At 31.7% G+C, this 16,026-nt stretch overlaps 2 protein-coding genes across 2 annotated transcripts; both read left to right on the top strand.

The window, feature by feature from the left end:
• The first annotated feature begins 962 nt into the window (after nucleotides 1-962).
• LOC112516303 lies at nucleotides 963-12,686 on the top strand. Its single transcript, XM_025123319.1, has 3 exons — nucleotides 963-1,802; nucleotides 4,545-4,968; nucleotides 11,651-12,686. The coding sequence occupies exons 1-3, from the start codon at nucleotides 992-994 to the stop codon at nucleotides 12,474-12,476; spliced, it is 2,061 nt and encodes a 686-aa protein (XP_024979087.1). The 5' UTR covers nucleotides 963-991; the 3' UTR covers nucleotides 12,477-12,686.
• LOC112516560 (ethylene-responsive transcription factor ERF109-like) lies at nucleotides 4,406-5,212 on the top strand. Its single transcript, XM_025123674.1, has one exon. It carries the CDS (start codon nucleotides 4,427-4,429, stop codon nucleotides 4,970-4,972), a length of 546 nt encoding a protein of 181 aa, XP_024979442.1. The 5' UTR covers nucleotides 4,406-4,426; the 3' UTR covers nucleotides 4,973-5,212.
• Nucleotides 12,687-16,026: the final 3,340 nt, after the last annotated feature.

Genomic DNA, 16,026 nt, shown 5'->3' on the forward strand with positions numbered 1-16,026 from the left:
TTATATATAAATAGTTTTAAAATATAATCAGTTTTTATGATAAATTTTGTAAGCTATAAATATTAAAAATGTATTATATTTTAGATATTTAAACAAAATTATGTATTTTTTAATTATTAAACTTAATCAATTAATTTTTATTAAAGTTACAATTAAAAAAAGACAAAAAAAAACTATAAAAAAAAATTAGTAAAATTATCCCACATTGGAAGAGATAGGTAAAGAAAATGAGAAAAAATGTTATAAAAAGTTAGGGAGGTGAATGAAATTTCTAACTTTGTCTTTTTTATGATGAAGTTTGAAGTTGATCCTTTAGTTTTATAAAAAGTAAGAGAACACTTTTAAATTTTTAAAATTTATAAGAGAAGAAACCTAAAATTTCATAATTTTCAATGGGTGAGCTTGCTTCGAGCTTGATTTGAGCTTTGTTTGAGCTTGATTTGAGCTTTGTTTGAGCTTGATTTGAGCTTGATTCGAGTTCGAGCTTGAGAAATTGTTATTGAGTTCGAATCGAGCTTTGATTTTTACTACTCGAGAGTTTTCGAGTCGAGTTCGAACTTGGAAATTGGATTTCGAGTTCGAGTCGAATATAGTGATACTCGAGCTCGACTCGCATTATTTACACCCCTATACATAATAGTGTCAATTTTTACAAGTAAACACTTATCGGATAAATGTGTAATAGAGAGCCCCTTACAAAAAGATTAAGATTATATTTTAGGAGAAACTTGCCTCACTGGCATTTTAATTATGCCACGTTTTAATTATGCGAGGCATGACGACACAATTAACTTAAGAATACCACGTGCGCTACCCCCAGCGAAAACGTATACTACTCCCCAGAAACCAAAAAAGGGCTAATCAAACCCGTGTGTGAACAGTGTCCTAGCTGGCAGCCACGTTGACATACAATTACAATTACGTATATATATGACCACTCTCATTTTTCATCAAACAATCACAAGCGCAAAAACCAGTCAACCAACCGTATATGGAGAGCTTCATCCACAAACTTAACGAAGAAGCAACCACCGCTATCCACCACCAACCGCCACCGTGGAGGCGGATCACCGACGTTGAAGAAACTTCAATCATGGTTGCAGCTCTCAAGAACGTCATTGGATGCACAGACTATACAACTGTTGACCAACGACAGAATTATGATTTCCGGTCGTTTTCTCCGATGGATTATCAGGCAGCCGGCAGCGGTGGTGAGATAGTGGATTCTTTACTTGCGGTCCCTCTTCCTCAGATATGTCCCGTTTGTGGGATCACCGGTTGTCTGGGGTGTAACTACTTTACCGACGATATGAAACTGAACGACGGTTGTGGTGGCGGTGGAGGAGCTGGTGGTCCGATTAAGAAAAAGAAGAAGAATTACAGAGGAGTGAGACAGCGACCGTGGGGGAAATGGGCGGCGGAGATTCGGGACCCACGTAAAGCAGCTCGGGTGTGGTTAGGTACGTTTGTGACGGCTGAGTCAGCGGCTCGGGCTTACGACAGAGCTGCCATAGAATTCAGAGGAGCTAGAGCCAAGCTCAATTTTCCGTTGGCTGATTACACCACAACACCGCCGTCAATGGCGGAAAGCCAGCAGCCAGCGCCATCATCAACAAGAACTAAACCGGAAAGAAGCAATGGCGGGAAGAAACCCAGTGTAGAAAAGGGAGTAATGGAAGCGACTGCGGAGAGATCGAGTGAAGAATGGATGAGGATGATGACGGATTTCAATGGCGACTTTCACGATTCAACTCAAATTGGAAATGGCGAATTTCCTGATTGGATTTGGGACGAACAGTGGGGTGTAGTTTAGTTGATGAGTAGGGGTATATTTGGAATTAAAGATAGTGATAAGTGATAACTCGTTAGATGTTAGTTATAAGTTAGAATTAATTGTATGACTTCTCCATTGAAGTTGAATTAAATGGAATTTGGTATGACTAGAAATAAAACTGAACCATTTCCTATTTGGTTTTACATATTTTAATTGAGAGGGTGTTTGAGATTGCTTATAAAAACAATTTATTGATTTATTTCGGTTTGACATCAGTATTAAACATTTTTGACTGTTTGGATAAACAACTTATACCGGTGCCAAACCAGTAATAAGAAATTTTTGAAGAATTAAATCTATCTAACTTATAATAATTTGATAAACATTTTTGTAAAAAATGCATAAGTTGTTTCAAATAAACAATCACAAACACCCCTTGAATTAAAATTGGTTCACATGGTTTAAAGTTTACTTTTTTCTATTTAAAAAATAAAGGTTGATGATTTACTTGCTAACATACAGTTATAGCATATAAAATAATTTTTTGCATCGAATTTACAACGTATAATACACAACTGTAAGAATCTCCAACAGATTTTTTAAAATGAATAAAATTGTTAATGTTCGTTCGTTAACTTAACCGAATAAACGAACGAACAGAAACGGTAAACAAACGAAAATATTTGTGTTTATGTTCGTTTAGAAATCAAGTGTGTTCGTGTTTGTTTATGTTCGTTCGTTAACATGTTAAACGAACGAATATAAACGAACGGGCTAAACGAACATAAATAAATATTATTTGAATTCAAAGTAAATAAACAAAAGATTAGATATCAAATTTAATATATAAACGAACATAAACGAATGAATATAAACGAACGTAAATGAACGGTAAATGAATATAAACCGAATGATCATTTTTTTCTATTTAAAAAATAAAGGTCGATGATTTACTTGATAAACATCTAGCGGTAAAATTCAACACTATTATTTATTTACCGGTTAAGATTTTAGTCAACAAAAAACGGCTTTTAATGCAACGAATTACCCGGTAAAAGCTGACTGTGGTAAGAGTCATTGCCCTCACTTACCGAGTAAGACTCTAGGTCTTTGTATCGCTTTTATCGAGTAAGATTCGTGGTCCTTTCCATGTTCATCCAATAAGGTAATGTAACTTGAAGCGCTTACCCAAGTAAGCATTTGGTAAACAATCCCTAGCATACACATAATACACAACTGTAAGAATCTCCAACAACTTTTTTAAAATGAATAAAATTGATATTTTAGGGATTTTAAACCACTTTTTCACCACAACAAAATCTTTAAAACTTTCATTAGAACATAGATTGAGAAAGTAAGAGAGATCGGATAATAATTTCCAAATTTTTGAGAACCGATTAAAGTTAAACGTTGAGAAGACAAGAGGGAATTCTTCTTTTATTGTTTTCCATCAATTATTATTATTTTATATATTAAAAAATGAGTACCTATTAAAATGATAAAATTATCAAGTATTTTAATAATACTAGAAGGGTACTCGTGCAATGAATCGAGACGCATCTTGATTTCAGTGTTTTTTTTTTTATTTTTATGTCAATATAATACAGTTTTATGTGGTTTTGAAAAAACGATAATATTTTTATTTTTGAATAAAAATATAAATTTGAAAATATTGTAAAATTTTGAAAAAAAATTATATCGATATCAGTATCAAGTTAATATTTTTAAAAGTTCTTGTGTTTCGGTGTAATTTACTTAATTCAATTTTTTTAATTATAATCTAATTTAGATTTACTAACAAAAAATTTTAATTTAGGTTTAATAATATAATTTTTATATAGATAATAACTAAGTATTCTGTTAGAAATAAATGATTATCCTAATTATATTTTAGATTTTTTATATTTAAAATAAGATGTTTATCCGCAGTTAGTTACACGAATTAAAAAATGGAGTCTTAATAGGTTGTACTTATGCATAATTTACTTATAATCTTGATTTTTAAGTAATATGCATCAATCTACAGTACTTCATACATAAAAAATGATTTTTAAAAGTTTTTGACAAATACTTTATAATATAGTATAGATAATGTTGAAATTTAAAAATAAGACACTATTAAAATTAAATGTAATTTTTTAAATTAACTTTAGATTTTTTTTTTTTAATTTTAAACAGTTAAAGATATTGTTTGAACGTCAAAGTTTAGGAGTAAATTCAATTGACAATAAAATTCAAATGATTTTCTTCTCAGATATTTTGTTCAAAATCACTTCAAAAATTTGGAATTTTCATGATTGTTTTCGGGTTCCATTAAAATTAGTCGTAATGTACGAAAATTAAATCGGTAGGTTCTTTTAAGAGAGATTTGACTTATCGTAGGCAGGGTCAACACTCTAAAGATGAACATAATTAATACATCTTCTAGAAACTTCACCTTTTTCTAACAAACTCGAACCTTCCAACAATGCTAACGACTACTTTCTATTATTCTTTATTATTGAAACAATTTTCTCCTCCAAAAAGCAAAAGGAAAAATCAATCGCGTGTCTCAACAGCGTCCCAGCTGGCAGCCACGTAAGCATACAAATCCTATATATAGTTTGACCCTTCTCCTTTTTCTTCAAACAATCACGAATAAAAAACCGATATATGGAGAGAGCCACCACTATTCTCCGACCACCGTCGCAACCACGGAGGCGGCTTACCAACCATGAAGAAGCTTCAATCATGGTTAAAGCTCTCAAGAACGTCATAATCGGATCCACAGGCTCTTCAAATGTTGACCAGCAACAGCGCTATGATTTCCGATCGTTTTATACGTCTGATTATGCCGCCGCCGGTAGTGAGCCGGTGGAATATTTACCGGAGGTTCTTCTTTCTCAGACATGTCCGTTTTGTAGGATTAGCGGTTGTCTGGGGTGTAATTACTTTATGGATGATATGGAACAGAACGACGGCGGGAGCGGTGGTCCGATTAAGAAAAAGAAGAAGAATTACAGAGGAGTGAGACAGCGACCGTGGGGGAAATGGGCGGCGGAGATTCGTGATCCACGTAAAGCAGCTCGTGTGTGGTTAGGTACGTTTGAGACAGCGGAGTCAGCGGCTCGGGCTTACGACAGAGCTGCCATAGAATTCAGGGGAACCACAGCCAAGCTCAATTTCCCGTTGGCCGATTACGCAACACCACCGTCGTGATTGCCGGAAACAAGTGTAGAAAAAGGTGGTTATGGAAGCGATTGAGGAGAAAGAAAGTGAAGATTGGATTTGGGAAGTTACGGAAATGGTTTCGTAGGAGTTACAGTCTAACCATGAACAGGATTTTTAGGAAAGCGAGGATTTTATGATAACCATTTAGGTTTTATTATTTCTAAGGCCGTAAACAAACTAAACGTTAAGTGAACTGTTCGGTAGAAAATTCGTTTATTTAATAAAGAAATGAACATGAACAAAAAAATTTATTCAAGAGTCTCGTTCGTTCATTTATGTTCGTGAACGCTCGTTTATTTTACGTTCGTTTATATATTAAATTTAATATATAATCTTTTATTTATTTACTTTGAATTCAAATAATATTTATTTATGTTCGTTTGTTTACGTTCGTTTAACATGTTAACGAACGAACATAAACGAACACGAACACACCCGATTTCTAAACGTACCAATACGAACACAAAGATTTTCGTTCGTTTACCGTTCGTGTTCGTTCGTTTGTTCGATTAAGTTAAACGAACAAACATGAACAAACTTTTGTTCGTGTTCGTACGGTTCATTTATAGGCTTAATTATTTCATTTTTAATCTTAAATTCATAATTTTCTTGTAATAAAAAAAATGAGAAGTCAAAATTTATATAAAAATATAAGCTCTAACAATTATTTTATTTTAGATGTTTAATTATTAGTTATATTGTGAAAATATACCCAATTTTAAAATATTCTTTTACATACATATTTGGATACCATTAGCACAAATTCAATGAGAAATAAAAATCCCCCGTGTAGCCACTGAGGTTCAAATGTGGTGACTCCGGGCTATCTGCAAAGCAGGTAGTCACCCTGAGATTAGTCAGCTCGCATAACGGATTGGATATCCAGGTTAATAAAAAAAATTACGTCCCCGTACCACCGACCACATTTCCTCGTACAAACTCTTCGATCATCTTCTTCGGCTAAGAAAGAAAGAACGTCGATGTTGATGGGTTTGAGTAACCGTCTGTCATAGCCATCCTACTTAGCCTCGCCATCACTCACAATTGCCCTAAATTACACTCGATTTAATTTACTACCATAAATCATCCCAAATTCGATTTACAAGGTTATTTATTCGACCAACCAAAAGTGAATGGTTTGGAATCTACCAAACACACACTTCCTTAAATCACCTTCGTAAATCCATGTTATTATGATACAAACGAATATGGGTTCTTCAACGACGTTGTTACAATAAAAACCAAAGAAAAGATGGTGGGGATGGTTGTGATTTCTTCATCTGATTTGATTTCTTCATCTAAATCACCAGACCAAGAACCCAAATCAAAACCACCATGAGGTCCAGGTTCAAATCTAAGGAGAAACAAAAATCATCTTGTGGCCACAGAGGTTCAAATGCGATGACTCCGAGCTATCTGCAAAACAGGTGGTCGTCCTGGGATTAGTTAGCTCGCATAGCGGGTTGGATATCCATGTTAATAAAAAAAAACCAAAACCCATGTAAACCTAACCATTAGATTTAAATGATAAATTCATCGTCAGCAAAAAAAACCCAAATCTCTAGATTTTTCATTGAATGCAACCAAATCACCACGAGAGTTGATTAAGACCCCGAAATCGAACGTAAACTCAACATCGATCATCTTCCCCAAATCAAACAATTCTAGTAGCATCAATGAACCCTAACCCAAGAAATGTTTCAACAAAAGAAGAGGGGAAACATAAAAGGGTGATACTTTTACCATAGAAAAATGTGTTCGCTTGTCATTTGCTTGTCATTTGTATTCGTTCGGTTAAGTTAAATGAACGAATACGAACAAACTTTCGTTCGGTTCGTTTACTGCCCTATTTGAAATCACAATATTCTCTTTTGTAGAGAATATGTTGGAGATGCTCCAATCACAATTCGTCTTTATTTTAACTTATGCTAGTTGTGTAAACGTGGGTTGCAACATGTAAGATTTTATTGTAAACGAAAATGAAAATTTAATGACATTTCTCAAGAAAAAAAGAAAATTCAAAATTTATGTTTTGAACAAAATATCAGTTACATGCGATGAGAGAGCAAGTTTTGTATGGATAAATTTGTTTATCTACATAAAATTGTCTGTCTCCATAAATTTATATTGTTGTTTACTTTTCTATCTAAATCAACACTCTGAATAACAGAATTGACCAACTTACCCCTGTGTATGAACTAAATTGAGTGAATAATCAAACAACAAGAAATCGATTTTGAAGAATCTGTGCATTATTTGAACAACAAAAAATCGATTGAAACAACAATTGAACAATCAAACAGCAACATTCAAACAACAATCGAACTATGAGGAGATATATACCAAAATCAAAACAGCAAGAAATTGAACTAGGAGAAGATATACAATCGACAATAATCTAGATCGGTGAAGGAAGTCGAACTAGGAGGAGAAATCGAACAACAAGCAATCGAACATGCAATCAAACAGGCATGAATCGAACATCAATCTATTTTGGTGAAGGAAACGGAACTAGGAGGAGATATACAATCGAATAACAATCTAGTTCGGTGAAGGAAGTCGAACTAGGAGGAAAAATCGAACAACAAGCAATCGAACAGGCAATCAAATAGGCGTGAATCGAACAACAAACAATCGAACAAAAATCTAGTTTGGTGAAGGAAAATTATCTTTAGAGAGATGGAACCAACATTGTGAATCGAACAGCAAGCAATCGATCAGGCGTGAATCAACCAACACTGTGAGTTTTGGACCGTCTAGGGGTTTTTCAAGCAATCGTCGCGTCTAAGGTTCTTCCAAGTTACGCGTGTTATTTAAGAGGAGTAGGCTGGTCATTTTTTGGGCTGAACCTGGACAAGAGTGGTAATCCATCTGAGCGAATAAGCCAAATTATGTCCGAATAAGTCATAAGTAAACATCATAATTTGGCTGTGCGAATAAGCTCTTTCGCCTATTAAGCCCATTAAATCATAAATAAACACCCCTTAACTCTGAAAGTCTATACAGGTACTCATGGAAAGATTCTAAATAACCTACGGAATGACTTCTCAATATATGAAGGAATTTGAACTTTACAAACTTTCAAGGTGATGTTAAATTGGACAAGAAATAGAAGAGCAATGTCTTTCGGTGAAATGTTTTCCGTTTCGGGGAATGGTTCGTCAAATAGACTGGTTTTTTAACTAATCAGATCAGATGGTTATTTTTGTGGTTATCCTTTATTTTTAATACTGAATAAATATGAACAACAATTTAACCAATTGGATTGGCTAGAATATAACAAGTAATGGAATAAAAGAATATATATCTATACTATATTATAAGTCATTTGACAAAAACTCTTAAAAACCATTTTTTATGAATGAAGTATTGTATATTGATGCGTATTACTTAAAATTCAAGATTACAAGTAAATTATGCATAAGTACAACTTATTAAAGCTTCATATTTTAATTCGTGTAACTAACCACTGATAAACATAATCAAAACATCTCATTTTAAAATATAAAAAATCTAAAATATAATTAGGATAATGATCGAGTTCTAATAAAATAATTAACTATTATATTTATAAGAAAATTATATTACTAAACCAAATATAAATTACTTCGTTATTGAACTTAATTAAATTATAATAGAAAAATTGAATTAAAAAATACACAAAAATAAGAAATTTTAAATAGTTAATTTAATACTAATATCGATATATTTTTGTCAAATTTTTATGATATCTTAAAATTTCAAAAATAAAAACATTGTCGTTTTTTTTTAAAATCACATAAGACCGCATTATAACATCGACTGAGATAAAGAATAAAACGAAATATTGAATCAAGATGTATCTTGTTGCATTGCACGAATACTCTTCTAGTGTGTGTGTGTGTGTGTATATATATATATAGAGAGAGAGAGAGAGAGAGAGAGAGATGAGCGATCAAATGCAAGCCACCCTCATCCTCGATTTCATTGTTTAATCTTATGAATTTTTTTCATGAAATTGTTTAATCTTTTGTTTCATATAATATTTTTTTGATGAATTTGTTTCATATATGGTTATGAAATTGTTTCATATAATACTTAATGAAACTGTTTCATGTATTTCTCTAAATTAAAATAACGAAGATGATAATATCCATAATTAACACCATTCACAATAAAAATGATTAATCAACATCTCATAATTACAAAAAAAAATGAACAAAATGAAAAATTATGATTGGTTGAATGAGGTTTGTACAAATAACGTGGTTTGCAAAGTAAACTTCCTCTTTATATATATATATATATATATATATATATATATATATATATATGAAAAGTACTCACGCAATGCAGCGAAACACATCTCGATTTTAATGTTCTATTTTATTATTTGTCTTTGTCGATATTATAATACGATTTTATGTGTTTTTAAGAAAGCAATAATGATGTTATTTTTGAATAAAATATAAATTTGAAGATATCATAAAAACTTGAAAAAAATATATCAATGTTAATATCAAATTAACTATTTAAAAATTCTCATTTTTTATATAATTGTTTTAATTTATTTTTTTATTATAATATAATTTTAAATTTAATAATATAATATTTTATAAAGATAATAATTAAGTATTCTGTTAGAACTCAATGATTGTCCTAATTATATTTTAGATTTTTTATATTTAAAATAAGATGTTTATCTTGTATTTGATTATGTTTATCTGCAATTAGTTGCACGAATTGAGATATGAAGCTTTAATAAGTTATACTTACGCACAATCTACTTGTAATCTTGAGTTTTAAGTAATATGCATTAATAAACAGTAGTTTACGTATAAAAAGTAGTTTTTAAAAGTTTCTGTCAAATGCTTTATAATATAGTATAGATTATTTTTTTTNAATTATAATTAAAAATTTTGAATTAAAAAATTACACAAAAAATGAAGAATTTTAAATAGTTAATTTGATATTAATATCGATATAATTTTGTCAATTTTTTATGATATATTCAAATTTATATTTTATTTAAAAATAAAAACATCATCAATTTTTCAAAATCACATAAAACCATATTATAACATCGATTGAGATAAAAAATAAAATATTAAAATCAAGATATATCTCGTTATATTGTGCGAGAACCCTTCTAGTTATGTTATAAAAATATTTATGTTTAATCTCTTAAAATTTTTAATTTCTTAAATTTTGTAACTTTTAAAAAAAATACAAGCTTAAAAAACTATATACACGTAAATAATGCATATAAATTTTTTCAATTATTTGTGAACATTAAATTATTTAAACAAATTATATAAAAAACAAGTATTTTAATCAATTTAATTTGATACTCATGTTAAATATATATTTCAAGTTTTAAACTCGGGTTTCAAAGTTTCAATCACGAGTTTATTCACATACGCATATATTCATACAATATTTTTACATATTATATAATATTTACAACTTATTAATACATATGTACAACTTAATAGATACATTTGAACTTTATAAAAATAATTTCATAACCAACCGATATACATGTTCAGATACAAGATTAAGTTGTGCCGTACTAATACGTCAAAATACGTCATAATTTTTTTTAATTAATATAAGACTTTTTTTTTTATCAACCTAGATATCCAACCCGCTATGCGTCCGACTAATCCTAGGACGACCACCTGCTTTGCAGATAGTCTGGAGTCACCGTATTTGAACATCCGTGGCCACAAAGGGATTTTTATTCCTTCTTGAATTTGAACCTGAGACCTTCTGGTACTTTTGACCTTTGGAACCAAACTCAAAACAATCAGACACCACTCTTGTAGTTATAAGACTCTCTTCATGTCTTAAAGCTACACAAATTCATAAAATAAAAATGAGAGATACGAGATACAAATGTATTACAATGCATTGCTTGGATACAATTCTAAATATATATAATTGTACTAATAAATAAGTAGATATATTACTTAATTTAATAAAAAAATATTTACAATCATAATAATCAATCTTTTCAATCAAATTTATTCTTTGATCATTTTTAAAATTGTCGTAAGTTTAAGTAAATATGTGTTATCAGATTTAAGAAAATCTTTACATAAATGAGAATTCTTATACAGAATGTTGCGTAAAAATTTCTTTTTCTTTTTAATTTAAAAATAGATTTTACGCAATTAATTGGACGTTTTTATACATTCTCCCTAAAATAAAGTTTTAGGGGTGTTTGAGATTGCTTATTTGAAACAACTTATGTTTTTCTATAAAAATATTTATCAAGTAATTATAAGTTAGAATAATTTAACATCTTCAAAAACTTTTTATTATTATTGATTTGACACCAATACAAATTATTTATCCAAATACTCAAAATACTTATTATTAATAGTAAATTTCGTAAGTTGTTGAAAAAGGGGAGGAAGCTTGGCGGTAAGTAGTTTCCTTCAGGTGTTTGACTTGACCGTTAGTAATTTACTTCTGGAAAAAGGAACTTTGCCAGTTGCCACCTTCAAACAGTGCCAACAAACACTTAACACTGCCACGTATTACCTAAAGGTGAGGCATGACGTCACAAATCACTCCAATTACTTGACCATCTCCTCTGGATAATGGAAATATCTTCTGCTTCTCAACTCAAAAGAAAAACTAAAAATCAAACCCGTGTGTGAAATGTATCCTAGCTGGCAGCCACGTCGACATTCTATCCACACGCATATATATATATATATATATATCACCATTGACCTTCTCCTCTTTCTTCAACGAGTTACAGACACAAAACCAGCGAACGAATACAAAGGTTTACCAAAAGTACTACCAACAACAGTCACTGATGCCGCCGCCGTTTCAGCCGTCGCCGCGATTCACCAAGGATGAAGAAACTTCAATCATGGTTGCAGCTCTCAAGAACGTCATCGTCGGATGTACAGACTCTACTACTTTTGACCAACGACAGAACCATGTTTTCCGGTCTTCTTCTCCGTTTGATTCTGCCGCCGCCGGCGGCAGCGGTAGTGAGCGGGTGATAACTTCAAGTCCGGTCACTTTTCCTCAGTCATGTTCCGTTTGTGGGATCAGCGGTTGTCTGGGATGTAATTACTTTATGATTACGGATGCTATGAAAATGAAGGACGTCCGTGGAGGAGGCGGTGGTCCGATTAAGAGAAAGAAGAAGAACTACAGAGGAGTGAGACAGCGACCGTGGGGAAAATGGGCATCGGAGATTCGGGACCCACGTAGAGCAGCTCGAGTGTGGTTAGGTACGTTTGAGACAGCCGAGTTAGCGGCTCGGGCTTACGACAGAGCTGCCATAGAATTCAGGGGAGCCAGAGCCAAGCTCAATTTCCCGTTGTCCGATTACACAACACCGCCGTCGTCAATGCCGGAAATTCAGGCGAGAAGAGAAGGGGAAACAAGTGGCGGAAAGAAAGCGATTGAGGAGAACGATGGTGAAGAATGGATGAGGATCATGACAGATTTCGGTGGTTTCACCGATGATGATCACACCGCTTGATAGTTTAATCACTTGGTGATAAATAATGCCACGTGTCACATAGCAAAAATCCATAGGAAGCCGTTATGGCTACACGACATAGATTTAAATTTTAATCCACATAATTATTTATTAATTCAATTAAATACTTTAGGCTATCTTTAACTACATATTTCATGTTATAAAAATATGAAAACATTTTTTTTTATAATAAATCACATGTAATATTATAGTCGGTTATATATATATATATATAGGGGCCTAATCAAATGAGAAATAATTAGTTTGTGATAACTGTGAGAACCAATATTAACCACAAATCAATAGATAAATTAAAAAATTTATAATTTTGGCAATCTTGAATTAAAATATTAATGCAAGGATATTTTTGGTATTTTAAAACTTTCCTCCCTCCTCTCCGTCCGCCGGCCACCGTCCTCCGGTGATACTACAATGGTATCACAATGCATCATATATGTGCTTGGGTATCACATTGATGTCGTTTGTATGGTCGATCGAAGATGTAACACAGTGATATCACTATGCATCTTATATATGATTAGATATCACAATGTATCTTTTGTTTAACAGAGTCAATATTTTTAGGTATCACAGTGGTATCATAGTGGTATCACTGGAGGACCGTGGCCGGAGGCCGGAGAACGGTGGCCGGAGAGAGAAGAGAGGAGAGAGGAGAGTTTTAAAATACCAAAAATATCCTTGCATTAAGATTTTAATTTAAAATTACCAAATTTATAATTTTCCTAATTTATCTATTGATTTGTGGTTAATATTGGTTCTCATATTTACCACAAACAACTCAGTTCTCCCTTGAATAGGCCCATATATATATATATAGACTTGGGATCATGTGAGACCAATGGTTTTTCGTGAGACCCGTAAGACCAATTCTCAACCCTTGGATTAGATTTACAATCGTCAGATCTGAACATTTATAAACACCATGAGACTTCTCACTAATTACGAAATTGCCACCTTGCAACTTTGCAACCATTAGATCATTAATTCATAAATTTAATCAATGAACATAAATTGGTCTTACGGGTCTCACGAAAAACCCTTGGTCTCACGTGAACCCAACCCTATATATATATATATATATATTATGATTTTTATTATATTCCTTAAAATTTAGCATTCACGATGGGTATTGATGTCGTTTTCATTAAGATCTCTATAAAAATCTTTATTGTGGGATCGGCTTAGTTATACGTTCTAAAAAAATATATGCATAATAAGAATTTGGGTTTCTGTTTAAATTTCTTTTTTATTGTTTTTTGATCATTTTATTTCGTTATTAAACATATAAATTATAACTGATTTGAGGTTTTTTATTTCGTGATAATGAAGTGGTAGGAAAAAAATATTATGGTAAATAAGATTCTTGAATGTTCCACCATATTTTTTTATAACTTATTAAAATAGAAAATTAAAAGTCAAAATCTTTAAAAGATTATATTTAACTTCAAAAAATTCTCTATTTTAAGGATTTCAATATCTGTTATATATTAATAAAATATTCTATAAATTTATCATCATATTACGCTTTTTAAATATATAATGTTGTAACGATAACGTTTTAAAGTGTTGAATCATCGTTGAAAATAATGAACTTTGGTCCGATTTATTTGACTACTTTAATGTGAGATGTTTTATATTGAAAATATGTAGTGAAATAGCATATAAGCATGTACGCAAGTCAAAATAAAAGTGGTCAAAATTAGCACTCTATTGTTGTGTAAATTGTCCCAAACACAACACGTCAAGTCAAGCCTTATCTAGAACTTCAATATCAAAAACAAGTCAATAACCATGTCTATTTTCGTAAATTCCCAATCATGCTTGTGCTTCATTCTAGTCATCGACAAGTACATCTGATTAAGGGGGTGTTTGGGATTGCTTGTAAAAATAATTTATTGACTTATTTCGGTGTGGCACCGGTAATAAGTGTTTGGATAAACAATTTATACTTGTGTCAAACCAGTAATAATGAGTTTTTGAAGAAGTTAAACCCTTCTGACTTGTAATAAGTTGATAAGTGTTTTTGTACAAAAACATAAGTTGTTTCAAAAAAACAATCTTAAACACCCCATAAAAGTATATGTAGAGAAAATTTGCTTACCAATTTGGCTCTTCTATAGTGGGCTCCCTCTCAATTGACCACTACAACTTATACTCTCAACTCAACCACAAGGGTGGTGTCTGATTGGTTTGAGTTTGGACTCTAAAGGTCTTAAGTGTCTGAAGATCTCAGGTTCGAATCCGATGAGAAATAAAACCCCCTTGTGACCACAGAGGTTCAAATGTAATGACTCCAGACTCCCGCGAAGTGGATAGTCGTCGTGAGATTAGTTGGCTTGCATAATAAGTTAGATATCGAGGTTAATAAAAAAGAAGAAGTTAAAACTCTAGTCCATTAGAGGAGATGGATGCATTAATTAATAGGTAACATTACTTGAATTTCCTTCTTTAGTTACAAATCAATTAATTTAAAATAGCGTTTGATTTTAGTTTTATGATATAATTTATTGGTGATTGTGAACTGGTTTCGTTCTTCTTCATATATATCTTCTTTGATTTCAGTAAGACCATTTTCCAACTGTTTTTGTGTTGGATTTGCTTGTTGCTAACGTAGTAGTCCTTCAAAAGCATGATTTATGTCGATATTATTTAAACCTAATGTATCGAAATTCCACCAATTAAACTTTCAACGTTTTACGCCCTAAACACTTGCATTAATCATTGCATGTTCTAATCCTGTTTGGAACATTTTTTTAATGAATTAGTCACTTTAATCTTTTGGAAAAGGCTATATGAAGTTCTATATACTTCTGGGTAAAACGTTGATCCGGTAACCTTAACCAGCTCCATACGAAACCCGCCTCCAAAGACACCAAGATGAGGGATATTTTTTGGCTCACTCAGCGGCTGAGGTTTTGGGGGGATTAAGCCCGGGACCCGTCTCGTATTTGGACAAAGTCGTTTCACCCACCCCTTTGTCGATTGATCTGCATGTCAAAAGCTATGTATTATATGTAATAGTAGTTTAAAAAATAAAATAAAAATCATAGATGGATACTCAGGTTAAAAGTGTTGAATTATCGTTGAAAATATTGAACTTTTGTCCCTTCCATTTCTATACATATACAAAATGATTGCTTTACGGTTGTGATTGACAGTAACTTTGTAATTTTAAAAAGGTTGATGGGGCCAAAAAAGAACCAACGTTGTTAGCATTTTTGGTGTGATGATATTTCAAAATACGAAAATTCCAAGAACGGGAAGAGTTATAAATAACGAAAATAGGAAGATTCCAAGTACAAGAAAAAAGATTAAGGCTATGTTTTGCGGCTGATAAACCAGCTGATGAACAATTCATGTTTAGCAAAACTGATTGATAAGAATGTAAAATGACTAAAAATGGTATCTTGAAAAATTAATCAAATATAATATTTTAAAATATAATTGAAGTAAATCTCTAATAATATAGTATATTAATTAACACAAACAAGATGGTAAAAGATATTAAAAAATATAATATATTGATTCA

Source organism: Cynara cardunculus (genome assembly GCF_001531365.2).
Source record: "Cynara cardunculus var. scolymus isolate 2C chromosome LG 8, CcrdV1, whole genome shotgun sequence".
Classification (NCBI taxonomy): Eukaryota; Viridiplantae; Streptophyta; class Magnoliopsida; order Asterales; family Asteraceae; genus Cynara; species Cynara cardunculus.

What these genes read in the sequence shown, in the direction of transcription:
- LOC112516303 (XM_025123319.1), top strand. Translation starts at nt 992, where the DNA reads ATGGAGAGCTTCATCCACAAACTTAACGAAGAAGCAACCACCGCTATC. An exon ending in GATTTGGGACGAACAGTGGG is followed by an intron (nt 1,803 to 4,544) that starts GTGTAGTTTAGT and finishes TCGGATCCACAG; the next exon opens with GCTCTTCAAATGTTGACCAG. An exon ending in GATTACGCAACACCACCGTC is followed by an intron (nt 4,969 to 11,650) that starts GTGATTGCCGGA and finishes CCTAGCTGGCAG; the next exon opens with CCACGTCGACATTCTATCCA.
- LOC112516560 (XM_025123674.1), top strand. Translation starts at nt 4,427, where the DNA reads ATGGAGAGAGCCACCACTATTCTCCGACCACCGTCGCAACCACGGAGG.